Source organism: Sphaerodactylus townsendi, linkage group LG04 (genome assembly GCF_021028975.2).
Source record: "Sphaerodactylus townsendi isolate TG3544 linkage group LG04, MPM_Stown_v2.3, whole genome shotgun sequence".
NCBI classification, from domain to species: Eukaryota; Metazoa; Chordata; class Lepidosauria; order Squamata; family Sphaerodactylidae; genus Sphaerodactylus; species Sphaerodactylus townsendi.
This window is the reverse complement of record NC_059428.1, coordinates 39,820,113-39,848,088: the sequence shown is the minus strand read 5'-3', so window position 1 is coordinate 39,848,088 and position 27,976 is coordinate 39,820,113. Positions and strand designations below refer to the sequence as shown.

The window sequence follows — 27,976 nt, the reverse complement described above, 5'->3', positions numbered from 1 at the left end:
CTCCAGATTAGATACACGAGCTCTTAACCTCCTACGCTACTGCTGCTGGGGGATTATGACAAGCATAATCCCCCGCCCCAATCCTGGTATGATGGGAAAAAAATTGAGAACATGGAAACTTTAATCCCAGTTTGTGATGTGATCCATTCTAATAAAAATCATTACCTTGCCTTTGCTTTTGGATTTTGATTAGGACATTGTGCAGTATCTGGAAGTAACTTCTATCTATAAAAGTAATGAATAAAAACAAACACAAAAGGGTGTGTTGCAGTTTAAAAACTAATAGACTGTTTGTGGAAGAAGCTGTTACAAACAAATCAAATCCCTTTAATGGCATATAAATAGGAAAAAAACATAACATCACAACCTTGTTAACACAGTCTAGAGCGACTTAAAATAACACCGTTTAAAAAATTAGCCACAGCTTCCAGTACCTCATAGCAATGACTATTTAGAAGAAATATGACCTTCCATTTATTAGTTGTCTCTTCCCTTTCACTCAAGAGCGGGGGTTATAAACTGGGAGAAGCTGTTTTGATTCATGAAGTGTGTCCTCATCTGAGCGATCTATCTCAAACAGGGTTATGGGGGGTGGGGTGGCGAGGAACGTTGTAGGCAGCAAGTTCAAAAGACCATGAAATGTGAGAAATGATTTTCATGACTCTTGACTGTTTTTTTTCCTCTTTAAATCACACACACATGGATAGCTCAACTGAGGAAATGTCATGTATCTGATGAAGTGAAGTCTAGTCCATAAAAATTTATACCACAATGAATTTATCAATGGTTAAAATTGTATAACATTACTTTTAGTATATGATTGGACACAATGACCAATTTTACACATGCCGAATACAGGGTTTTTTGCTTCTTATTTTTGTTGTTGATATTTATTTTGCAAAACGGACTGCAGGTTTAAAACTGGGTGTAATTTAAAAGGGAGAAGGGAGCAAGATATTGGGCATGATGGATCTGAGATTAGAGCCAGATGGGAAGGCAAGTTGTGGTCTTCAAAAGTAGAAATCAATGAACTACTATAGTTCCAGGTCATAAGGTTCCTTATGTGCTGTAGACTGCACATATACAGCCAGAACATGCTTATAAAGTTCAAACGTGTTACAGAGAAGCTGGGGAACCATGAGACACCATGGGGCGTTGTATGATTTAGAAATTTCTTCCCCATACCCAAATGTCTCCATACATGATCCATAAGAGTTTTTCCCCCTTTTAATTTGTTCAACTGCCCTCACATTTGTGCCTCCTATGGCTTGCTCAATCCTTTTTCTGAGTCTTTGGGTCCTTTGGTCAGTTTACAAAGTTTTCAGGATATTTGCAGTGTGCCCTGAATTAGTTCAACCCCCTAGCTTGCCTGTAGCTGACACAGTTTCACTGCATTTGTTACTGACATAAGCAACCCAATCAGAGGTGGGATCCAGCAGGTTCTCACAGGTTCCCGAGAGTAGGTTACTAATTATTTGTGTGTGCCGAGAGGGGTTACTAATTGGTGATTTTGCCACGTGATTTTTGCCTTAGTTACGCCCCTCCTCTCAGCAGTAGCGTGCAGAACTTGAAGCAGTCTAGCAGGAGGTGCACCGGCATGTGTGGCAGCCTGCACCTGCGTGCATTCATTACCTGCCCAAGGACCGGCGCAGCGGCTGCAGCCTAGCCACAGCCCCTCTTAGGAATGCCCCACCCCCGGAATGCCCGGCCACGCCCCCATCGTGCCCCACCCAGCCCCATTGGCGCTACACCACAGTTTGAATCCCACCACCATGGGAACCTGTTACTAAAATTTTGGATCCCACCACTGAACCCAATCTGCTATTAGATATAGAGGCAGTGGTGGGATCCAAAATTTTTAATAACAGTTTCCGATGGTGGTGGGATTCAAACAGTGGCGCCGCCGCACACATGTACCTCCAGTGCCTATTGGGCAGGGAGGTTGCTTTAGTAACCCCTTCTCGGCACTCAGAAAAAATTAGTAAACACTTCTAAAGAAGTGGTGAGAACTGGCTGGATCCCACCTCTGCATAGAGGTAGTTTTTCACCCACATCATTACAGAGCACAAAAATGTTACTGCATCTTTAAGAAAAAGCAGCCTCGTTCCCTCTAAATAGCAACACCTGAAATTTGTTCGGAGTGACTGCCCAGGCTTTTACTGGACTGTAGAGAATGAACACATAAAAGGTCTCAGGGGTGTATTGGTTATTTATCTGCATAGCAGCAAAGGTTTCTTCAAAATGGGGAAAGGGGGAGGGCAGCCTTCTAGAATGCCTCATAAAAAAGACCTTGTTAAGGTCTCTTTGGCTGAGTTTCTACAATATTATGAGCAGCCAATAAGTGAGGAACAAGCATGGGCTATTTGTTTCCAGTGTTGTTGTAAAATGAGAGACTTGGTAGCTCGAGGAAGAGATTCTATGTTACAGATGATAGTCTTGAAAGACATTGACAATCTTTACATCCATTCTGATGGTAATGTGTCTTTCACCATACAACAAAGTTTGGATGGTAAGAATGATCCTGAATCTTATTTATGTTACTCTTTTACATCTGCACTGCATGTTTTTTGTTTTGTTTTCTACCATTACTTGAATATCTCTCCAGTATTTTAAAGCTCCCATTCTTAATATACTTGTCCTAAATATACTCAGAGAGCCAGCATGGTGTAGTGGTTCAGAGCAGGTGCCCTCTAATCTGGAGAACCGGGTTTGATTCCTTGCTCTGCCAATTGAGCTGTGCAGGCTTATCTGGTTCACCAGATTAGCTTGTGTACTCCAACACATGCCAGCTAGATGATCTTGGGCTAGTCATAGTTCTTCAGAGCTCTCTCAGCCCCACCCACCTCAGAGGGTGGGGAGAAGGGAGAATGTAAGCCCCTTTGAGTCACCTTACAGGAGAGAAAGGGAGGATATAAATCCAACTCTTCTTCTTCAGTAAATCCAACTGCTATTAAATAGCTTCAATTAAAACATATTTTCCTATAGTGCTGTTTGTTTTTAAAATGGGAGTAGTGAAATTTAGAGAATTTTTAAATTTGCAGCTAATTCCTGTCTTCCTTTACTTAGCTGTTCATAATCCCTTACAATCACCTTGCAGTGAACTGTTGTGCTGTAATAGCACTCTTTATTTTGTTTTTATGCCCCTCTCTGCAAAATGAAGACAAGTAAAACAACTCTTAAAAGCTTAATTCTGTTTGATAGAGTGAAAGTTAAAGTAATGGTAGCTAGAGCTAAAGTAATCTTAGCTAGAGCTAAAGGGTTTCAGGAATGTTATAATACATGGCTGTTTGCTTGTGTGGGAACATATATAGAGGCTAGAGACTTATAAAGAGACCTTCATGGAAGACTGTTCAATTCTTGGTTTTCTGTTAATGTAATGAGAATGGTGCTGACTTAATAAAAACAAAATACAAGGAACAGCTGGGGGAAGAGATTAGACAGAATGGATGTGAAAAATCTTGTTACAGTTCCTACTTCATATGCTTAAAATGCAAATACTTCCTTAGTGGTAAATACTTTAGCTAGAAAAGTAATGTCAGCGTATCATGTTAAGGCTAAATTACAAATTGACAACTCTGGATTTGTGTTATTTCTTATCTAAACTGTTCAGGATGTAGTAAAACCCTTAAAAACCCCTTAAAATCCACAATATTTTAAATTAGTGGTGGCAGAAAATGCCCAAGTCCCAGTTGATTTACAGCAACCCCATGGGGGGTTTCAAGGCAAGAGACATTCAGAAATGGTTTGCCATTGCCTGCCTCTGTGTGGTCTGAGAGGGTTGTAAAAGAACTGTGACTGGCCCTAGGTCACCCAACTGGCTTCATGTGGAAGAGTGGGGAATTGAATCCAGTTCTCCAGATTAGAATCCACCATTCTTAACCACTACACTGCACTAACTCTGCATTAGAACCAATCAAATGACCTCAGTGTGAGTTTTTGAATTCACCGGAATGCTTCCCCAAGCTAGCTGGAACCAAAAATGCTTCAAATGAGAGAGGAAATTCTTCAGGTGAATTCTAGTCAAGCCTGTATTGTGGTAGATGTAGAGCAACTTTAAATGGTGCTGGTTTTGAGTTATGCCTAGCTCTTTTGGACAAGAGGCAATCAAATTCCAACGAGTCTAATGATGTCTCCAGTAATGTTTTCGGCTGTCTTCAAATATCATCCTCTTTAACTTTTCCTCCATTCAGAGGCTACTGAGAAAATTAACAAGTGGTTGTTGTGGGTTTTCCGGGCTGTGTGGCTGTGGTCTGGTAGATCTTGTTCCTAACGTTTCGCCTGCATCTGTGGCTGGCATCTTCAGAGGTGTATCACAGAGGGAAGTCTATTACACACTATGGCTCATTCCACAGATGCAGAATAATGCACTTTCAAACTGCTTTCAATGCTCTGTGAAGCTGTGCGGAATGGCAAAATCCACTTGCAAACAGTTGTGAAAGTGGTTTGAAAATGCATTATTTTGCGTGTGTGAAAGGGGCCTACGTCTGGTTGTAACAGGCTTCCCTCTGTGATATATCTCTGAAGATGCCAGCCACTGATGCAGACGGAACGTTAGGAACAAGTTCTATCAGACCACGGCCGCACAGCCCGGAAAACCCACAACAACCAGTTGAATCCGGCTGTGAAAGCCTTCAACAAAAATTAACATTGTTCATATACCTAGTAAGACTGTAATACCTAACTTTGTTTGTCTTTGTTCCAGACAGTTACATCACTCAGCCGCAAAATGAAAGACTGGAAGATGAAGTAAGAGTTAAGCAATTAAGTGTTCTGTGTTCTCAACTTCAGATCCAGCGCAGTTGTCTTGGCTGCTTTACTCTGGTTACTTGTAAATTAAAGAATACATTGCTATTTTACAAGTGTTGTTCTCAGAGGCGTATATTGGGTCCAAAGGGATAATTAAACTGTGGTGAAATCCCATTTGGATAGAGGGAGTTTAGTGAGTTTACTCCTTTACTGAGTACTCTTTACATAAATGCAGTTCTTTACATAAATGCAGGGCCCTAATATTCTTGAGTCTGTCCAATTAGTATAAGCATGCTATTTGTTGTTCTCTTCAGACTGCTTAGAGCAGGAATCCTTAACCTTGTTGAACCCGTGAGCACTTCTCAGATTTTGAGAGCAAGTAATAGGTGCCAAAAACAAACTGCAGAGGTGAGGATTAACTGCAAAATATTTGGGAGCACCATGTGGACCACCGTTCAATGATGGAGGTAGTTATTTTCAAATACGTGCTTTCTGTAGGGAAGCTCTAGCTGTCTCTTTCCTTTGGGAAACAAAAAAGTAGGCATCTGAAAATACCTTGGCAGGTACCAGTTTCAGGCACCACAGCTTAAGAACAACCTTCTTAAGGGTTCAACCCTTAAGAAGGGGTTCAACAGGTTCAACATATAGGTTGATAGGTTGGAATGTGCCCAGAGTAGGGCAATGGTGATGGCTCTGGACCCAGTCTGCAGACCCAGTCCTTTGAGGAAAGGCTGAAGAAGCTGGGCATGTTTAATCTGGAGATGAGACAACTGAGTGATGATATGATAGCCATCTTCAAGTAAGAACTGTCATATAGAGGATGGAGCAGAGTTGTTTTTTGTTGGTTGGTTGTGGGTTTTCCGGGCTGTGTGGTCATGGTCTAGTAGATCTTGTTCCTAACATTTCGCCTGCATCTGTGGCTGGTATCTTCAGAGGTATATCACAGAGGAAAGTTTGTTACACACTGTGTCCAGTGAGAAGGGATTGTTTTAGTGGGGTATATATTGTCCATGTCCCAGGGTGGGGAACCAATCAGTAAGTGTTTGGGTGGAACTTGCTATGCAAAGGTGTGGTTGATAGTATTGTATTGCAGGTGGGGTTTTTCAGTCCAGGGAGTGATTCACATTTGCATTCCTTGCAGCAGCAACAGTCTTAGTGAATGCAAATCCTATGTCTGGGTGGAGTCCATTGTCCATGAACCTACCATGCCCTTGGCCTTTGATTCTGGTGTTTTTAATTACTGGTAGCCAAGTTTTGTTAATTCTCAGAGTCTCTTCCTTCTTGTTGAAGTTTTCTTGGCATCTGTGGATTTCAATGGCCTCCCTGTGTAGTCTGACATAGTAACCTTCTGTGTTGTCCAGAATTTCAGTGTTTTTAAATAGAATGTTATGTCCACTTTTGTTTAGAGCATGTTCTGCTACTGCAGATTTTTCAGGATGATTAGGCTGACAGTTTCTTTCATGCTCCTTAATATGTGTCTGAATGCTGCGTTTTGTAATTCCAATGTAGACCTTTCCACAGCTGCAGGGTATGCGATAGACTCCTGCAGAAGCGAGGGGGTCTCACAACAAGTGAGAATTGTTTTTTGTTGCCCTAGGGTTGGACCAGAAACAACAGGTTGAAATTAAATCACAGGAGCTTTCTGCTAAACATTTGGAAGAACTTCCTGACAGTTAGTGGTTACTCAGTGGAACAAGCTATCTTGGGAGGTGGTGGGTGTTCCTCTGGAGGTTTTTATAAAGAGGTTAAATAGCTATCTGACAGCAGTGCTCATTGTATGAATTTAGGGAGGTTATGACAGGAGGCGCAAGAAGAGTTGAGCCAGAGCTTAGATTTTGTGGCCTTTTCTTATATTCTCAGGGTACTGCTGTTCACCACTTTAGCACCAGAAAAGGCATTTTCCTCCAGATCAGATTGACTAAGGAATGCTGGGGCTTTTTTTGCCTTTCTACGGGCATAGAGCAGAGGTCATTGGGAAGTAGGGGGAGATAGCTGCAAATTTCCTGTGTTGGGCAGGCGGTTGGTCTAGAGTGCCCTTGGGGTCTTTTCTAGCTCTATGGCCCTTCCCGCACGGGCCAAAAACAGCGCCCTAGGGACAGCAAAAACGCCGTCCCTAGGGAGCTGTTCTCATGGGGGGCACTGCTGCGATGCAGCAGCGCTGCCCTCGCTCCCCCCCCCCCAGTGGCGGAAGCTGCTGTTTCCCAACCTCGCTCCCCGAGCGAGGTTTTCCGGAAACAGCGGCTGGAAGGCGTCATGTCCCCTGCACCATCCCTGAAAGCTTACCTCGTCTCCTGGCTTCCGGCTCGTCGCAGAGGGCAGGGGACATGCCCCCCTGACCTGCGACTCTAGAGCTGTCACTCCAGCCTGTGGGGGCATGTCCCCTGGCCTCTGCGATGAGCCGGAGGCCAGGGGATGAGGTAAGCTTTCAGGGACGGTGCAGCCTGTGCGAAGGCTGCGACGCCGCCTGCCGCCCTCCCGGGACCGTCCATGCGAACGGTCCGGGGGGGGGGGGGTGCGTCGGCATCTTTTACGCCGACACACCACCACACTGTTGTGGTGCGGAAAGGGCCTATGTTTCTGTGATGCCCCCAAGCACTGTATTAGAGATCCCGAAACCAACTGGAAATTCTGTAATGGAATGGAATGCTGAACATAATCCTGGGCCAACCTTTGAGTACTTTTGAATAGGACTGGGACTATACCTTTTGGTTTGAAGCTAGTAATGCAGATGAATGGAGCCGAGGCATTCATGGTGGAGAGGGAAAGTGGGTTGCTCTCATCTGGAAGTGGAATAGGATTTCCCAATGATGCATAATCCTCCTATCCAAACATAGTAGGGTAAGCATCAGCATAGGAATCCCTGATTCAGTGCCTGACTCAGCAGTTTGTACATGTTATAGCCAACTCATTTTGTCCAGGAACAAAGACTGGGACTATTCAGGTAAGAAACTGGCAGTTATGCATGATGGAATGAAAGATAGCTACACTGCTGCTCCTTGCGGACCATCAATATAAGCGGTTTGATACCACTTAGCCTTCAGTTTCCATCTGAAATTACCATCAAGCCACTGCTTCAATGGGCAGAAATTTAAATTCTAGAATTGTTGTGTCTTGCTGACTCATGCAGCTTTCCTTGTAAGTGTGAGTGAAATTGAGGGGTTGAATATGGTCATAAAGGGTAAAAGTTGAGAGTTGAAACTGGTTACCTAGAAACAAATTACTTATGCCTTAATCTGATCTTGGCTCTTTGAATTAAGAGGGTCCCTCTGAATTGTCTTTATAGCTCGCAGAACTACTGGGAAAGTTGGTCTATAAAGCTCTGGACTGGGGAATTGAGAGCCATATGGAGCGAGAGTTGAGTGAGTCCTTGGAGAGGTTAATATCCTTTATGCTGAAACTGAATCAAGAGGAAACAAAGCCAGCAGTCACTTTCCATGATGTCATCAAGGTTTTGCTTTTCCTTTTATTTTTGTAATTTCACTTATACATTTAGGCATTCATCCTTCCCATGCCTAAATCCCAGGTTTTAGAGTAGGAAAACTGGTCTGATCTGAAAAAATTGAATTAAATAATAAAAGGACAGTTTTTATAAGGGAAAAACGGTATGGGGAAGAGTGAATTTGCACTGTATTATGTGCTCTCAGTACCCCTTGGACAGAAAGTGAAGCAGTAAGTCATGTATATGCATGATGCATGCTTCAACTGTCTAAACAAATGGTAATGTCTTAAAGCTAGATGTTTTAAGGTGCACGGGGAAAGTTTGATGAAGATGTTTTCTTTCTAAAATAGAAGGCTCATGATGGAGTTATAGGCAGCTTGTTCCTTTCATGCCTGTCTGATAATCAGGAGACAGCACAGCACAGGAAAGCTATAGTATAGTACTGGCTTGGCTCCCTATGATTAGAAATTCTCTCCTCCTCTTCATCTTCATGATGCCCAGTCTTTTGGAACCTGGACAAAGTTGAATTCTGTATTCTATTTCATTATAAATCCTTTAAACAGGATTCCTTTCCATTTTAGATCTGCGAAGACCACTTTCTCAAGCCTTCTGAAGCTGCTGATCATTACACAGTGATCTGCCAAGTACTGTTTGCTGAATACATAGAACTTCAGAAGCTCATGTTGACCATACAGAGTTGCAAAGAGGTATTTTGGGGAGCAGATATAGTGTCCACTTGTCGTTTTCCTTCATCTCAACATTTTCACTGTGCTATAACCTTTCTTGTGAAGTTGGAAGAAAAGTTGTATGGAGAGTTAGGAACATAGTCTAACAGCTTCTGCAGAACAAATGACAAACGTATTCTCTTTCAGTATTTAGGAAGAATGGATGTGGAAGACTGCTGTCCAAGGCAGAAGACTCATGACTGGGTAGGGTTAGCCATCTGGCTTGCTTCAAATTCAGTTTTTCATATAAAAAGTTCACATTAAATTGGTCAAAACTCAAATTAGAAAGCTCATTTACCAACCAAAGTTAGCCCCGTTGTATACCACTTCAGTCTTATGTGTACTGCCTACCTTTCCAAGCTATGAAAATGAGCGTCCTTCAAATATTTTCCTCAAAGCAGAGCACTGGAGGGTAAATACACACTTTTGAAATAGGTGCATTAAAATTGTATCAGATTTTCAGACGCCAATTTGCGCCTACCTGCTTTTAGTTGCTTCCGCGCTACTCCTCTTGTAACTTTTAGGCTCTTTTATTCCAAAAGCTGCTGAGTGATTCCTATCACCCTGTCATTAACTTCTACAAAAGCATAACTAGTCATCCTAGAATACTACCTACCCTGGGAGCTGACCAACATCTGCAAATTTATACCGATATATGCCTCTTTCCCAGTAATTCTGTGCAATCTGCAGTGCTGTGCATAAATGATGGCTATTAGAATGGCCCTCACTAGTTTCATTCCAGGGATTGTTCAGTTATGCAGAGGCGTAGGGAGGGAAAATGGCGCCTGGGGCAACACCTGCACTGGGGGCCGCCCCTGCACCCCACTTTCCTTAGTTGGTGGCAACAGTCTCAGGCAGCCTGGTGGGGCTGGGCTAAGGGGTGCCCTGCAGCAGCCCTGCCAGGCTTCTCCTTCAGTTGGTGGAACCTCCACAGGGCACCCTTTGGTCCAGCTGAAGGAGCAGCCTGGCGGGGCCAAGCTGAGGGGGGAAGGAGGAGGGGTGCGGGGGCGATTTTCCATCCCCCACTTGACCTGACGGTGGCATTTGTCCCCAGTTGGCCCCATTGAAGCTCCACCTCTGCAGTTATGGCTCCTTTTTTCATTAGGAAAGAGAAGGCCAATCACTCCGTGTGCAGATTAGGCAAGTCGGGGACTGGTGTCATCTGCAGCCTATATCAATTGCCTCCTGTAGCTATGCTGCTGATATTGCACTTCTTGCAGAGACTAACAACCAATGTTTGAGTAGTTGGGACTAATGAATTACTTTTTGTATCTCTGGCAATGCAGAGACACTGGTTTTCTAGACATATGACACTTCATTTTAGCTGTAATGTGTCATATTAAATGTCACGTATCATCTTGGCAGGCTAATATGTGTTCTTTAATCTTCTGGGCTTCTTTTTTAGGCTGGTTTATGGCAAGATGTACTTGGTGGTTTGCAGAAAGGTGCGAGGCTCCACAAGGTCATGGAGCACCCGCAACCTCAGACTCATCTGAAACAGTGTGCCTGCTCTGTGTATAATGCTGTGGTAGATGATATCAAAAATAAGCACTACACCCTCCATAAGGTGAGTAGTATTGGCCAGCTGGCTGAGCTTTACCTTTGCACCCTTTGAGCAACTGCTTGTTTAAATCCAGTTGATACTTGTAAAACAGTTTATGAAACCAATATATCTGGTCCATGATCTGACAAATTTGATGGAGTCCTATTTTTATTATGCACCTTTTCCTCTTTTTTGCTGGAGCACATCATACTTTGAAGTGTACTGTGTAGATCTGAGAGAGCTTGCTGATCTGTCTGCCTTCAAAATGTGATCTTGTCACACAAACCACGTTTACATTTGTTTTTTGCCACAGTGTAAAACTGCTTCATCTCGACAGTACAATTCTAAGCAGAGTTAGACCCTCCTGAATCCATTGACCTCAGTAGGCTGACAAGGGAGTAACTCTGTTTAGGGTTGCACTGTCGTCATCTTACTCAACAGCATAGGTTTATAACAGCTTTTCAACATTTGTATAACCAATTTGACTTCGTTGGGCAGGTATCAACACGAGAACTGAAAGAGAGAGTCTGCCAGGCACCCAGTCTACACGAGCAGCTCATGAGGGAAGTGAAAAATCCCCCAAAGCTTCGAACAGTCTCTGCACAGAAAAGTAAAACTAAACAAATAGGTATACCATAGATGTGAACTGTGACTGAAGTAACTTAGTGTTCAAATGTTTGCAATGCTTAAGTGGCTTACAAAGAAATAGCAGATACCTTTGGTGTAGGATTGAGAGCCGATTAGCTCTGCCTCAGTTAATCATGGTTCTATGTAGGAACTGTAAAGGAAGGAAGTTGTGTCTTTAGAAACAAATGAGATGCATTTACAGCCCCATCCAAACTTGGTGGTGGGCTTCCTAGTAGCATGGGGAGGACTAAACAGTAAAACGGCCTCCCTGCAGTCAAGGAGTTTTGGTTGGGCTGAATGGGCTTGCGCTGCCAACTTCAGTCCGAAGCCCAGGCCACCAGCATAACATTGGCAACTCCTTGGCTATGCCCTCAGCCCATCCCTGCTATGTGGCGACGACAGGGGCTCTGGGATGCTGTCATGGTGTCCAGCACAGCGCCCCAATGCTGGGGATGGCCACAGTGGCCACAAAATGGTGGAATCGCCCCTCCACTTGGGCAACTACTGCTCCTATTCAGGTCCCCTCTTTTGGATGGGGCTATTAGCTACTTAACAAATGTATTGGCGGTTCAAAGCTTTCAAAACCAGGGAATGTCTGGCAGAACAAATATTTGGTGATGGTAGTTTAAGAACTACATTTGAAGTTCTGGCCCACAATATGAGCTCATCCAGTGATATGCATATCTGAATAGTCTGTCACAGGTATCACAATCAGTTTTCATCATTTCTCAGATGCCCTTTCAGTTGAGTCTTTTCAGGCTTACCTACCAGTAATCAAGTGTAACTAGCCCAAAGTAACCAGCCTCAAGTAACAAATTTTAATTGACATTATTAAGTCATCTTGCAGTAGTTAATTTTCCTTAAGTTAATGGAAATGAAACAAAAACAGGGAGAATAAGCTTCCTGAAAGGGTTAGGCTCCAGAAAGATCAGTACAGTCCTAAACAGAGTTGTACTGTTTTAATATAAATTTAAGAAATAAATAAAATAAATAAATAAATAAATAAAATGTTTGAATATTCATAGGGCTTCAGAATCCTAATGTGAGATATCAAATACACCAACACTTGTACACTTAAGATGTTAGTTTAGAGAGGCTGGTGGCAGTCATGGGGGCAGAGGGGCAAGGTAAAAGTTAACAATAGCTTATGCAACTGCACATGCTGGTGATATTTGCCCAAATTAGCAAATACTGGATTCCAGAATTTGAGAAGAAATAGAATGAAGTCTTGAGAGTTGGGACCACTAAAAGCAAAACTAGTTTGAACCCGCTTCTACTTAGAGGCGTAGCAAGGGGAAAAGCGCCTGGTGCACTGGTGCGTCCTCTGCCCCCCCCCCTGGACCGCCCCTGAACCCGGAATGCCCCCGCCACGCCCCTGGAACGCTCTCACCACACTCCCACATGGGCGCACACTCGGTGCATCGTGCACTCTCGGTCCCCTTGGAGCTACGCCTCTGCTTCTACCAAATAAGTCAATATTAAGTGAGGAATTGATTCATGTTTGCAACTGAAGCCTTACTTTGGCAGAAACAGAGTGTACATGGCTAATTTTGTTTGCTTGCTGTACTTATATGCACTCCTTTGTTGCCTCATGATGTATTTTGTGGCTTTTCAGAAGACGATTGTGAGTTATTCTTGAATACTCCATGCAATACCTTCTTTGATCAAAACGGTGGTACAAAGATAGTTGTTTCAAAAGCTAAAAAGCCAAGGTTGAGTTGCATCCAGTTAGAGTCAGAACTTAAGGTATTTTTTTTCCCTTAACATGGGGCACTATAATGAAACTCAAAATTCTGTACTATTTCCCGTTTCCTTGAAATAGGTCATCTTGGAGTGCGGGGTTGCAGTTTTGGAGCACCTCTTCATAACTAACTTACTTCTTTCACTAGCTGTAATGACACCATCATTTCTCCAGAGAGCTCCAAGTATCAAAATATTTCATTCTGATTTTTGCAGAGAACCCACAGTGGGAGAGCTGCCCCTCATAGGTGATCTGGCAAGTTGACTTTGCTGAAGCTTTAATAGCTGGAATTTCCTTTAAATCAAATTGTTCAAGATTTGAATGCGCAACTGAATGGTTAGACACATGATGCAGTCACTGTGTGACTGGTTACGTTTTGCTGTTGTGTAGTGGTGAATTGTTAAGTGTTTGTCAAAAGAGCATATTTGGCGCACATTCTTGATTTGAACTACATTGTACAAAATTTGGATTGTTTCTATGTGGCCTAGCAAAAACTCATTTGCAGAAGTAAAGTTTAAAATATTCTTTGACATTTGGGTGAACTTTGCTTATTGTGAACCCAGCCAATATTGATGTTTCTAACTTGCAAATTTCAAAGTGTGCTTTCAGGTCATTGCTTAGTCCTCCTCTTCTCCCTGTGAAACTGATGGGTGCTAAGCATTTAATTTTGACTGGGTTGTTCTTGTTCTTTGTGGCAACACGCAGTATAAATGGTGGTAAGAAAACCAATAGAGCATCTTTGGGAAGCTAAATGCCAGACTCTGCAGGCTCACAATACAAACTGCCATTTTCTAGAAACACATCATTTATCAGTGAACCTTATTAAAACTCCCAAGGAGCCTCCAAGCTAACCTGATCTCATCAGATCTCAGAAGCTAAGCAGGGTCAACCTTGTATAGTACTTGGATGGGAGACCACCAAGGAATACCAAAGTTGCTATGCAGAGGAAGGCAGTGGAAAAACCATCTTTGTTCTTGCCTTGAAAATCCTTTGAGGTTGCCATTAGTCATGTGACTTGATGGCACTTTACACAGACACACAGACATACGCACGCACAGTATGCATCTGAGGTTAATTCAGGCTTGGTGGTGGTGTCAGTCTATCTTTGTTATTCCTACAGATGAAATTGCTTAGATGTTCTAGAGTGCTTAACTTAATTTGGTAGTCCAAATATATTAATATATGAGAAATTATCAGATCCTATTGCACCAATATCAGGGATAGCTTTCTGAGTTAGCTTTTTAAAACGTGCAAACAAAGCTGTAATTTCTTGGCTTCATTCCTAGTTGTCTACCTGCAGTCAGAAGACATCTACAAAATGGTCATTACCAACCATTGCAGACTTGATGGAAACAAGGTTTGCAGAACATGTGGCTGGAACTGAGGATTCCTGCCAAAGACACAGATCTTCAAGGTCACAGGTAATTTAAAGGAGCATAGCTATCTCTTCCTGTCTCTTTCATTTGCTCTGGAAATTTCACTTTATCTTGTGAACTGGTTCACTTCATTTAAGCTTCCAAATTCTTGACTACAAAATTAATCTTTTTTTAAAAAATCACCTTGTCTAAATTTAAAATACTAGTTTGTTCTCACTTCCAAAGCACAGTAAATAACACTGATCCTGGTTCCATAGTTATCAGAACTAGCCTAAAAGTCCAGTTCACAGCATTTCAAATGAGATACAATGAAGAACTGTCTCTTTCTACATCGTTCAGGTGGCCAGTTAAGACCTGTCTCATAACCACCACCACCCCGTGCCCCTGTTGTCAGAGGTGAGGTTTAGACAGGACTTCTAGGTACCAGGCTAAAACCTTTCTGGTCATCCAAGTTTCCAATTAAGAGTTTGATCTTTTAACACTATTTTTGGCTGAAAACTATTATTTTAAGGAGTTGGTCTGTTTAGCTTTTCTAAATGTTGGATGGGATTTTAATATGTCTTTATTTTTATTTTGTAAGCAACCCCAAGCAGTGTCCTGGATAAGTGAAATCAATTTTTTTCCTAAATAATGGAACATTAAAGACCAATGCCATTATGTTTTATCACAGTTCTGCTTCCCAAAGGATGGAACTGTTATTGTGGTTACAAAGGTTTCCATTACTACAAGGTGTTAAAATCTTATAGGACTTTCACATTTTATTAGGATTTTATAGAGACTCAGTCTCTTAACAGCCTTTGACTTTGACCTAGAAGCAGTTGCCTTTTCCTGAGGGAAGGCAAGAGAGGAGAGGGACAACAGAGAGACAGTCTGAAAGACCTGCACCTGGAACAGGCCTGTGAAAGCAAAGAAGGCACTTGGAATAAAGAACTCCCTAGTAGTAGCGTGAAGCTCCAGACAGTGCTTGGAGGAAGAGCCTAGATCAAGCAAAACTTTTATTACTTTACCAGCAAAAACATGAGACCTAGTTTAAAGGCTCACCTTTGGAACGAAGGATGCCTGGAATTGCTGGGAAACTTCAGGGCAGGTTAAGAGGGCAGCTGACACTGTAGAAATTCCATGGTATTATCATAATGTTTCCAGAGCGCTGGTTGAGTGCAGTGTGTTGCACTACATCATGTCCACTTGCCCACTGTTTCTCCCACTCGCCTGGGTTCAAGGACAGTGGGAGGACCAGGTCACTGGAAGATCATTCACCTGAAGCAGGCAAATAGCATCCCTTCTGGAAGCAACTCTTGGTGTGGATATATACAACAACTGTTGAACGTGTGTTTTGAAATGTTATGTCATTGACCGCTGTGGAAGGCTGTTAACAGCCGGAACACATATGATTTTACTGGTCATTTGATATACTGGTATTCATCAATTGTAATAACACCTATATTGTTATTTGTGAAATCTATGTGCAGTATATGTTAGGTCTGGTTTCCAGAACCAGTGTTTTCAACTAGCCATTTTTATTTTGTATAATGTGTACACTAATTAAATATATATTTTGACAATAGTGTATTGTAGTTAGTTGGACCCTCATAGACATACCAATATCTTTGGGGCCAAGGTTTTTTTTACTCTTCTTTTCTTTGCATCCCTGTTTGTAACTCAGTTGTTTCCCACCCTGTTTTAGTTGAAGTCTCCCTGTTTATTTACCACATTAAAATTTGGGTACAACTTGTCAGGGCAGCTGCCAGAACCGACTGGGTTTGAGAAAGAAACTGCTAGCCCTGAAGCGATCCTTTGCAGAACCTTCCATAAAAATAGGGAAACTGATGGAAATATAGAATTAGAGGTTGCCACAGATCAAAGTGCTGTCACACTAAATAGAACTGGAACTTCTAGGGATTTTATCTCCTCATATTGCAAAAACTGGACAACTCATTTGTTGCTTTCCACCCCTTTTCAGGTTTGTCTGGCTTGTCACAATGAGTTCTTTATATGGCCTTACGTATGCCATCTTTGTAGCAGGTAAGGTAATTTGAGGCTCTTTTTATGGTTGGAGATGGGTTTGCCTGTAATTCATGGTAATTTGATGTCCTGTAAACCTTACACCTAAGGTCTGTGTTCCAGTCAAGATGAGAGTGAATATCTTAGAAGTGGTTCAGCACTACTACTGATCATAGGGCACCAAAAATTAGCAGCAGCGGAGTCTTGACATGCTCTTTTCAATCTATTCTAGACTTACTGGCTTTTAAATGCTGTTGCAACATATCACATGACCTACATACTCATGGAAAGCATCAGTGAATAAATAAACACACTTTATATCGTATCTCACAGTCAGTCCATTCAGCAAAATGGCAGAGAGAGGTCTTTCCAGATGCTTGTTACCTGAGATCCTTTAACTTTACCAGGGAAAGTAAAACACACCCAAAATGTATATTGCCTAGAATTCAAAAATAGGTGCTCTTCTGCTATCAGTTCTTCATTCACACTCATGAGGGATTCTGTATTGACATTAGCTTACTGCTAATACTTGCCTTGAATTTCAGCTTTTATTTATTTTTAAATTAAATAAGCCTCTAGCCCTTTCCATTGCAACATTCTGCAACAGAAAGGCCTAGAGGCTTCTTTAAAAGAAAACTGGGGATTCAGAGAACCTGGTATACAATTTATTATAACATTGTGTCAATATGATAATATGCTAGTGCCAAATTGAAGCTTCCTGTGGTAGAAGAGGAAATGGTCAATACAGGGACAATCCAGATTTTCCCACCCAAATCATTGCCATCTGGGCTTTACAGTGATCTTTTTCCAAAACATGCTTCCCAACAGCCTTGAAGCAGTGGAAGGTAACCCATGTGAAAGTCATCAGAGGCTGGATACTCTATGACAGAGACAGAAGCAAACACTTGTTTATTCTTAGATGAATTCCAGTGAATTCCATCAACCAAGCCAGCATTGGAACAAGGAAACCGTACCTCCACCCTTATTGTCAAGTTTCTTTCTTATTGTTGAATGCTTTCTTGTATCATTCTTTCTTATTATTGTGGCTAGGAAGTTAAAACATGCTTAATATTGTCAATAGTCCTCTGTTAATGTTTTGAACAGCCAAGTTAATATTTCCCAGACATTGATCAAAGAAGCGAATGAGTGATTTCTTCCCCTCCCTACTTAACATGTATTAGTGTCATAAATGTGTAATAGTGAATGCCTTCCGGGATTAAACAATGGCTTCCCCTTTCTTTGCTGTATTGTCACAACAGCCTTGTGAAGCAGGTGAGATTGTCTGAGTTCTTTCTAAATGTAGGGCTCAAATAATTATTGGATTGGATACAAGTATTAATTTTGTGTTGGAAGACTGAGAACTGATTCCCTCAGTTGGGAGCAGTGACTTCTCCTAGGCCAGTGGTGGTGAATCAACTGGCCTTAGATGTTACGCGGACTACAATTCCCTCTCTCTGTCAGCTTCGCCAGCATGAATTCAATTCTCCGGCCATGCTGGTAGGAGCTGATGGGAATTGTAGTCCATAACATCTGGAGTGCCAAAGGTTCGCCACCACGGTCCTAGGCTCTAACAGGTACCTTAACAAACTGTTGGGATTCTCTGTCCTACCAGCTGAGAATCATGAGCATTTTTTACCATAGCCACAACTCCAACCAAGAGTTTGCTGTAGGTCAGGCCCTTAATGGTAACATTTGAAATAACTGTGATGAGAGGTGGTGCATGGTTTACTCATTGGTATCATGGCAACGGACTATCTTCTGTCTTTTATTTCAGAGTGAGCTGTAAAAATTGCTGTGTCAAGGTATGCTTTTTTCTTTCAGGAGGTTATTGCTCTTGTCCCCAGGCTGTTAACCTTTGTGGGAGCCTTTTGAAGCATTTTATTAAATATTTTTGTATTTGAACTTCCTGTCCTGCTCTGAATGGCATGCTGGCTGGATTCCAATATATACAAAGTTTAGTTGTTATAAAAGAAACCTTATCAATTTATCCCTAGATTCATTCTTAACATACCCTGGTTTACATCTGGTGTAGGGTGGTTTTCATATTGTTTGAGGTTCTGCATGTAGTTGTTTTGAATCCTGCAGTCTTTTCTCTTCCCCCCCCCCCCCCCATCATTAAAATGGACTGGCAGACATGATTGGGTGCCTACTGAACAACAGATGTGGCTCATATCACGTGAAATATGCTTAAAGCTTGTGACTCCAGATTAATCAGATAATCTCTTTGTCCAATGGCTTTACAGAAAGCCTGCTCATAATGATATGGTAAAGGAATATGTACTTGACAGACCTGGATTAAAATTGGTTTTGATGACTTTCTCTCTCATAGAAGCAGTGTAATAGATACTGGTCCCCCCCCCACCCCCCCGGGTCATTTTGATTTAGTTTACTGGTCTAGTTTACAATTTCATTCTTGTCTAGGTGACCATGCCAGTCAGGCCTTGTATACGCCTGCCTCTTAATTTTTTTAAAGTCATAAGACTCTGTAAAGAAGACCTGACTATGGAGGGCCAGAAAACTATGCAGATGTTGTATGAAATTGAACACTGGGATTGTTCAAGGTAAGAGTTCCAAAGCCTACATCTCTATCTAGTGGGGCAGAATGTTAACTGCATTAGTATTGTTCATATGCTTAAAAATGCTAATGGGAACTGGCAGTAACGTGGAATATAAAAGGTAAAAGAAATGGTAGCTAATTTGTATCTTGAAAATAATTCTTCAGAAAATAATTAATTTATAGATGTCAATTTGGAGACCCACATTTAGGAGTTAACAGAGTGTTTATCTCATTGCTTCCCCCTTCCTTCCCCTTCCTTTCCCAGTCTCTCACTCTTTCTCCTGCCTGCCACCCCTTTTCTTTCTCTCTTTCATCCATGCCTGTCACTTTCTCTCTTTTTCTGCCCTCCACTCCTCATGCAATTGATGTCTTTCTAGCTCCCATCACTCTCCTAGATACCTTCCTGCTTCTCCCTCCAGCAGGGTCAGCAGCTCAGGTAAGTAATCTGCACCTGCACTGATATAATGTGGCTTTTGGGGGTGGGGTGGGGGGCGGGGAGTTGGACTTCCAACATAATTTTTGCAACATTTATGAATGTTCTGCAACCCTATAGGGTCCGCTTTGCTTTGAAACCATTCCTAGCCAGTCGCCAGTCAGGACTCACTTCCAGTCAAGTCGTATGTGACGGCTGGCTGGAAGTAAGTCTTGCACAGCAATTGGCCACCAGACCGCTCAGGGGCTGGCAGCTCCAGAACGTCTGTGCCCCATGAGATGCTGCAACCGCCACCATGGTAGTGGTGGCAGCCAGCAGACAAGCGGTGCAGGGGTGCAAAGAAGTGAAGGATGGGAAGCAGCTGTGGCTCAGACAGGGCAAGAAGCTGCAGCTGGCTTTAAGGGGAAATCTTGGTAGGGGGAGAATGGCTGCCTTTGGGGAGAGGGATAGGAGCCTCCTGTGGTTTCTGGTTGGACAGGGCAAGGGGGGAAGAAAGGCAGGAGGGGTTACCCCTCGGTGGCTGCCCTTAACCCACCAACCTTCTTAGCACCCATTGTATCTCTTTCTTCAATGTGTTTTTCTGCTAGTATCAAATAATATTGTAATATTGTAATTTTAGGTGAAAGTGGGTGTTCAAAGAGTGAAGGGAGACATAAGTGCACATAGGCTACAACCACCTTTGGCTCCTTCTTGCATCCAAGTAGTGCACCTACAGCTTTTTATTATGATGCAAATTATTGTGTGGTTAAGGTCTGCCTACATAGGACTCTATGAACTGTACCCATTTCTAGATGCAGATGGGTGCAGTGCCTTTGGAGTGTCAGAAACAGTTTCACTGCTGTCCAGAGCAGGGTGGTAAATGGTCACTTGTTTGGAATCAATAAAGACTTGCATTTAATATGCGACAACATCCTTACATGGCTACTCCTCTGGAATTATTGTAAAGAATGTGTCTGTTCCCCCTTGTTAGAGGGACCTGCATGTTTCATAAATTGCTGCAAGTAATGAATGCAGGTTCTATAGTTAGCTTGTGAGTGTCCAGAATGCTGTTCTTTTGAGAATGTTCAGCGTGTGCAATTATTTCCAATAGATGAAGATCAACTAAGACAGCCTTTAAAAATATTAAGGGAATAGTTTGTAAAGACCCTTCAGGAAATTAGTTCTATCCAACCCCTGCCTTCTGACACTAGAGGGGACTGGATCTGGGGCTCTTAGGCATTTTCCGAACAGACAAAATATCCCGGGGGGAAACCGGGATCATACATACCAGGATGTTTCTATCTTGGTTTCTCCCTCTGCACGGCAGCCTGTCAGCGAGTTCAGGCCGGAAGGAAGAACTTGCGTAGTCCCTGGTTTACTTTAATTTTCCTCGCTGATGTTGCTGAGCATGCTCAAACAGTCCTGTTTTTCTGACGTTCTGATTGGCTGCAGGCGGCGAGGCGGGAAAAATAAACTGGTCCGTCTCTTGTGGTGTTTGCATGGGAGTGGGATTGGCATAGTGTTTTTTTTAAAAAAAGAACCACCAATTTTATCATTTATTGAAAGGCACTGGATAAGGGAAATCTCGTGGGGTGGGCCTGAGTTAGACCCGGAAGTCATGGCTGAACTAGGATGTTTCACCTCCTTATCCTGAGATAGATTGGCCGTGGGGAAAACTCCTCAGGAAAAATTGAAAATAAATCTGTTTCCTCCTTTTTTAACTTCCAGAGTGCCTCTTGTGCTTGAACCTCACTGCTTATCACCACCCCTTGCATCTCGCACAAGAACCATGATGAATTGGCCATCTTTGGATGTCTGTGTCAAATGTGAGCAACACCTTCTGGAGATCCTCTCCCATCAGGTTCAGCAGCGCATGCCTCACAGGAAAAGATCCTTGTCATTGACTGAATGGGAATAATGTTCCCTCTGCTTCATTGAAGGAAGATTAATGAGAATTGGTTCCATAAAGGCCTACATAGAACAACCCCTTGCTAGTTTCTCTCTCGTTTTGAAGGACCAGATACGGTTGCCTACACGTGGGGAGTAGCACTTCAAAAATACTTCATAGACTTTGATCACATGGCACAAATAAATATTGCAGCACTTTCACTAGCCATGCCGAACCCTCTGTCCTTTCACTTTTGCCACCTATTAAGCCAAAACTTCAAGGTCATCACATTGAAGTTCACTTGATTGATGCTATGTGCTTATCATAAAGATGTAACATGGGCCCTGATTAGGGGGTGACAATCCTATCCAGTGTGTATGTGTCCAAAGGGAAATAGGTTGTCACAGCACTAAACCTTCACGTTTACACCCTCACTGAGTAGTCCATTAAAAATTATCTGAGAACGGCATGTGATCACTTTGTAAATTACATTTAGTATATTTTAATGCTCTTTGCTGTTCTCTCCCAGTGTGCTCAACTAGTGGCTGGCAACTTCCATAACTATAATTCCAGATAACTGCATTTTGTTAGGGTGGTGTTTTAATTTGTGAGCCTTAAGCAACATTTGTTTTCACTACTGTTCAGCATTAAAAAAATGATTTGTCTAAAAAAATGGATGTGAAGAATGAAATAAAGAGCATTTTGGTTAAACTGTAGTGAAGAGGCTGAAAGGTTCGACAATAATCAGAGACAAACTGTAAACCACAGTCATCAGAGGATGATAAGACTTTTGAAACTACTTCACCCTTTGAGACTTGCTGTATTGCCTACTGGTGTGGTGATTTTGCATACATCAATATCTTCGTTTACCTCTCAGGAGCTTCACTGTATTCATCAGTGCTGCTCAAACCAGGGCTTGCACTGTTATGGCATAAGGCAGTTGCCAAGGGCACTAGTCTGTACCTGAAATAAACAGGCATCAAGCTTGCCCTTTCAGGATCAGCTGCGGAGTGCTGCAGTCCCAGGCACAACTGAGGCCTCCTTCTGTTGCTGGATCTGGGAGCTGTGGCAGCACATGGAAAGTGGTGTCTGGTCTGCTGCTGGACATGGGAAGTGTGATGATGCACCGCAGCACACAGGCAGGGCTTTCCTCGTTACCTGATCTAGCAAGCAGTGGCCGCAAGGCTTTCCCCCATCACCAAGGTTCCACGAATGTACTATTGGATGGGAATGAACTTTATTTTATTTTATTTTTTAAAAAAACAAGCTTAAATTTCAAAGCTTGTTTTCCAGATACCATCCTGTCCTAATTAAACATTTGGTGGTGGGAGTGGAAAGTTCTGTCAAGTCACCATCAATTTATGGCAACTCTGTAGGATTTTCAAGCAAGGGACATTCAGAGTTGGTTTGCCATTGTCCACTTCTAAATATTTAAGTGAGCCAGCATGGTGTAGTTGTTAAGAGCAGTGGGACTCTAACTGGAGAACTGAGTTTGATTCCCCATTCCTCCACATGAAGCCTGCTGGGTGACCTTTGCCCAGTCACAGTTTTCTCAGAAATCTCTCAGTCCACAAGAGGCAAGCCACCTCCAAACATCTCTTGCCTTGAAAACCCCCCACAGAGTTGCCATAAGTCGAATATGGCTTGATGGCACTTTACAGGCACACAGTTAAGTACCGAAACCTCAATTCTAAAGTTTCTTTGTGAGTTTGTTCCACAAGGTGGCAGCAAATACTGCAGTGTTCATGCAGGCTACTTAATCTCCATTGCACCATTCTAGTAGGTTTTGTGCGTTCTGGAATTCAGTTAAATTAAGTACACCCTTTGAAAAAGCAAACTGCAGCAGAAGAGAGACTAAATATGACATGATACCATTGCAAGAATAACTAGCCTGTAAATACCTGTGTGCTGTGGGTTTTTACTTGTCAACAAGCAACTTCTAAACTGCTTTTGGGGTTACAAAGTGGAAGCATGTGCTTCATAACAATGGTGTCTATACAGAAACTCTTCATCAATGAAGGAAAAATGTATAAATTATATTTATGGAATTATCTCCAGTGCAGGTTTTTTTTTTACTGAGGAGGTTCTAGAGGACTAAAACTATAACTGATCAAAGAGCATAAAGATCCTGGAAACAATTTTCATACCTTAAAATATTGACAGGATGTAAATCATATTAGGATTTTTTTAAACTTATGCAGATGACATGGTTGAAAATTCGTTGATAATGATCTGGAGACTATCAGTTTCTAAATGAAGCAAAAAGGGGTACTGATATAAGACTGTATGGCTAGGCGAAAAAGGGAATACTGTTTAAAATGACAATTCGATACTTACAATATGTACAAAAGCAAATTCTATAAACTTCTGATCATAAATAGTTCACCACTAAGAATTAATCCTGATAACATAGCAAGCATTTTTACTAATTGGATGCATGCCATGGGTATGATTGGATGGCATATGAAGAAGTGCTCATATAGTCTTCCTGGCCAGAGTTTTATAATCAAACTTTTAAACAGGATTTTAAATCCAAGTCAGATAAATATAGGTTTAAGTAATCAAATGTCACAGGTATGCTTGAAGGGGATTATAGTCATACAAAGATGTTCCAGTGAAGAATTGGCTTGGGGACATAAAGATCAATCAACAATGCAATGAATGACAGAGGGATGAAGATGGAAGGTTGAACTTGGCTTTTCAGACTGGGGCATCCCAATATAAGATGGAGGGCTTAAGGAGGAGGAGGAGGGAGGAGTAGTAGTTTGGATTTGTATCCCTCCTTTCTCTCCTGTAAGGAGACTCAAAGGGGCTAACAAACTCCTTTCCCTTCCCCACTCACAACAAACACCCTGTGAGGTAGGTGGGGCTGAGAGAGCTCCAAATAAATGTGACTAGCCCAGGGTCAAGGAGAGCGCTTCTATGAGGATGTGTATTAAGTAAATATGCAGCGGATACCTATGTCGGTTCTCAACAGTCTCATGGTTGGCAGCGGTCCTAGTAAAGTAGCTTTATGAATGTGTGCTTAGAATTCTTCACTGTCTGAATGTGTGCTTAGATTTCTTCATTGTTTGACCCAAACTGTTCCATAATCTTAACCAGAAAACATCTGATCAAGAATCTGGGTGCTTTTTGGGAATCCTCAAAATATCTCTCTCTCTCTCTCTCTCTCTCTCTCTCTCTCTCTCTCTCTCTCTCTCTCTCTCTCTCTCTCTCTGGCTCAAAATCTCTCCTGGAGCTTCTTGCAAACTGAGTTGTCTTCTCACTCCTCATAATTACTTAGCTCATAACAGGTTCTCATAGAATGGCAGCAGGCCCTTTTGTTCTCTAGAGTTTTTTACAAGACAATATCTGTCAAACTAATCTATGGAGATAAATCACACACACACACACACACACACACACACACACACACACACACACACACACACACACACACACACACACACACACACACACACACAGAGCCATGGCTGTTAAAAGCTCCAAGTGGCTTTCTCTCTCTGCTGTTTATTGTGGTAGCTTATAAAAGAAAGCATGGAATTAAAGGGGTAGAGGGAAGGGTAGGGAGTAGGCAGAGAAAAGTGCTTCCAGGAAAAAGAAGTGACTTCTAAAGCACTGGTGCCTTGCTGAAGAATAGGGCGTCTGTGTTCACCATGTCAAAATATTGAGTTGATTTAACATGAAATGTTCTGTTTGCACAAAGAGGCTTCCAAAAGCAATAGCCGTGTCTCTATCACTCTGCAGCATCTGTACTGGTGACACATTTCTTTGATTCCTCTTCAGAAGCTCGAAGTGGCAGCCACGCCAGCAAGCCTCCCTCTGACTTATATGCACATACTGTAAGTATATGCATTTGAATATTTATATGGTTATCTTGCTTTTGTCCCTAGTCGAGACCCAAAGCAACTGATAACATTCTTACCTCAAATTATATCTTAACAACAAATTTGTTGGGCTGAGAGTGATTGACCCAACATCACTCTGCAAGCTTCCATGGCAAAATAGGGATTCTTCCCTGCAGCTCCAAGATCCTTGTAGCATAATTACTGGAGTGCTGGCATACAGAAGACATTACTGGGCTATAATTTCTAACATTTAATTGTATTAGAGAAGAAGTGTTTGGATTTATATCCCCCCTTTCTCTCCTGTAAGGAGACTCAAAAGAACTTACAATCCCTTTTCTCTCTCCACCCCCAACAACAAACACAAGTGGTGGGTGGGGCTGAAAGAGCTCCGAAGAACAGCAGCGAATCTAGGCAAACTGGAGCCCGGGGACAAAACCTGAGCTGGTTTTGGAACCAGCCAATTTTGCTAAAGTTTGCTTGGGAGGGGCAAATGCTGTGGGCATCAGGTTCACCTTCAACTGGGTGCTCAGAGCATTTTCCTCTCCCACACACATTTTAGCAAATTTGGCTGGCTCTTTTCAGGAGACTCACACCAGCAGCCCTACAGGAAATGCCCCCACCCAGAGCAAGACCTCTACCACAGTGCCTCCAATTGAAACCTCTATACCACAGAGCCAATTTTGGCACCCTCCCATGTGGACAAATGGGGGGCGCCCGGGGACATGGGGTACCCCTTGTCCCTAGGCAAATACGCCACTGCCGAGAGCTGTGACTAGCCTAAGGTCACTCAGCTGATATTAGTACATAGCATGTATAAGCTGAGATGTATTTAGTATAGGGTGGTACAAACAATATGCTTAAGTGCTTATGAATGATACCAGAGTACATGTACCAACCTTCTTCCTCAGCCCTGCCGAGAAGCATAGCTCCTTGAGCAATGTGTTGCCTTTTCTAAGGTCCTTCTTGAAGCCCTCTAATGTGATAGGAGGTAAGGTAAAGAACTTGAGGCTGACTGGCAGATTCCTTGAAAGATCAGCATGGTATGGACTGGCAGGGGGATCTGAGACAAAAGTGTTAGATTTGGTTGGTTTGCAAGGATGGAGGGTAGCCATGTCTTAAAGATCAAGAGAACTGGCACTAAGATGGGCTGTTGAAGCGGTGATCCCTCTGGTCCAGCACCAGTACAGAAACAAACTTAACACAGAGTGGCATGCAGTGTTTTGTTCAACACTGATCTATCAGCAATGGATTATTGTTGCCTTTAAGTATTGCATCTGTTCTTGGCACTGGCCAGAGGTGTACTGGTGGCTGGATTGCCAGTTGTAGACTATGTCACTGGTTCTGCAGGCCCTCCTGAGCATATTCTCTGATGCACAGTTGATTGAAGGTGCCAGTCTTGTTGACTCTCCTGGGCCCTGCAATGAAGACAAGGAATCTGCAATGAAGACAAGGAAGGTAAACAAGATAAGCTTGTGTTTGTACCCTGAAAACAAAGCATGAAATTGTTGCAGGTACGCCAAAGCCTCTTTTGGGGGAATGAGCCTCCCAGAAGGTCAGGGTATGATCAAACTTCATGTGATCACACTAGCAGTGAATTCCCTGTGGAGGCTCAATGTAGAAGTGCCACAGGAACCTGATACAGATTGGGACTATGGTGTGGAGTGAGGAGAAGCTCCTGCTGACCTCCATACCATTTTCTCAAACCATAATGAGCCCTTGCAGACCATCTATATGGAGTTCCCATTGATGTCCTACTGCAAGTTCATGTAGTCATCATGAGGTAACTGTTATATGTAGTTTGGCCTTTCCAGTAGGAAACTGTTATACTCTGTGTCAGAGGTGTAGCAAGGGGGGAAAGCGCCCAGTACACTGGTGCGTCCTCCGCCCCTGCCACGCTCCATCTGCCCCCGCCACGCCCCTGCCACACCCCCAAAGGGCACGTGTCTGGTGCGTTGCACCCCCCTCCCCCCGTTCCCTTGGAGCGACACCTCTGCTCTGTGTAGAGAAGTGGTGTTTGTGGACGTGAAGAGTGCTAGTCTTCCATGTCTGTCTCATGCAGACTCCCTGAATGGATTCAGATTCTGAATTTTTGCTTCTGTAATCATGCAGATGTGAAGAAAAGGACAGCACTGATGAACAAACAAGGATTCCTGCATTTTCATGTCATGACCAACCATAGTTCAGAATCACATTTATGACCCTCCAGCAAACCAGAGTTTTTGGAAGCCAACATTTCAATGTCATGACAACCTGGAATTTAACAAAATTACAGTTATAACCATGGTCTTGTAAAATCTGAATGCTACTATAATCTTTATATACAGTCCTTCAGCGATGCTTAATTCCAGAAGAATTCCTCGGTAAGGGAAAGAGGCTGTGGACTATAGTATTGTGCACAGTACATAATAGTGTTGCTGTATGTATTATCTTACTATGTAATTTGGACTTCATTTAATTGCATGTTAATGTGTATGATTTGTTTCAGCTGTGTTCCAGTTTTTTTTATCTGGTGTTAATTTCCATATCCTAATCCTATTGCATTGCTTACTGACTGTACTGATTTACACTGTATAATCCACTTTGAGTCTCAGTGAGAAATGTGGACTATAGATAATGTTAATAAACACGTTATGTGCTTCAACTACTTAAATACTTTCAATGCTTGTTTACAGTTAAAGGAACAAGTGGTTGGGAGCGTTAAATAACAAACTAATGGAGTAAAGCAGGTCCATATAATCCAGTAACATCATAGAAGAGTATCAGAAATATTCACTTTAAATTCTTCTCTCCACCTCCAGCAATTAACTTTTCACTCACAGATATTATAAATGTGTGTGTGAACTTTCACACTAGTTATGAAATGTTCAGAATTTCATAATAGCAAATTTGTAATAGCAAAATTAGAATCAATAGGCAAGATCTGATATAAGATCTAATATATTATTCCTTTGTTCTATACTCATAACAAAAAATGGGTATAGTCAGAAGGTATGTTAAATACTCTAAAAATGATCATAATCCATTATGGTAGGAATTCCTTAGAATGGAAGGGCATACCAAGGGCTCTCCTTTC

The 27,976-nt window shown here is 42.4% G+C and overlaps 1 protein-coding gene across 1 annotated transcript; it reads left to right on the top strand.

Annotated features, from left to right (window-relative positions):
- The first annotated feature begins 55 nt into the window (after nucleotides 1–55).
- Nucleotides 56–27,553, top strand: LOC125431281 (protein spire homolog 1-like). The gene is made up of 16 exons (XM_048494046.1): nucleotides 56–86; nucleotides 4,703–4,746; nucleotides 8,030–8,194; nucleotides 8,767–8,892; nucleotides 9,058–9,114; nucleotides 10,316–10,477; nucleotides 10,952–11,081; nucleotides 12,696–12,826; nucleotides 14,108–14,242; nucleotides 16,158–16,219; nucleotides 17,973–18,000; nucleotides 18,620–18,759; nucleotides 20,896–20,993; nucleotides 24,803–24,897; nucleotides 26,251–26,358; nucleotides 27,013–27,553. Exons 1-16 carry the CDS (start codon nucleotides 56–58, stop codon nucleotides 27,016–27,018), a joined length of 1,518 nt encoding a protein of 505 aa, XP_048350003.1. The 3' UTR covers nucleotides 27,019–27,553.
- Nucleotides 27,554–27,976: the final 423 nt, after the last annotated feature.

Excerpts from the sequence above, each read along its gene's own strand:
- LOC125431281 (XM_048494046.1), top strand. The coding sequence starts at position 56 with ATGACAAGCATAATCCCCCGCCCCAATCCTG. Across the intron at positions 8,195-8,766 it reads CTTTCCATGATGTCATCAAG|ATCTGCGAAGACCACTTTCT; the intron begins GTTTTGCTTTTC and ends TTTCCATTTTAG. Across the intron at positions 18,760-20,895 it reads GAACACTGGGATTGTTCAAG|AGTGCCTCTTGTGCTTGAAC; the intron begins GTAAGAGTTCCA and ends TTTAACTTCCAG.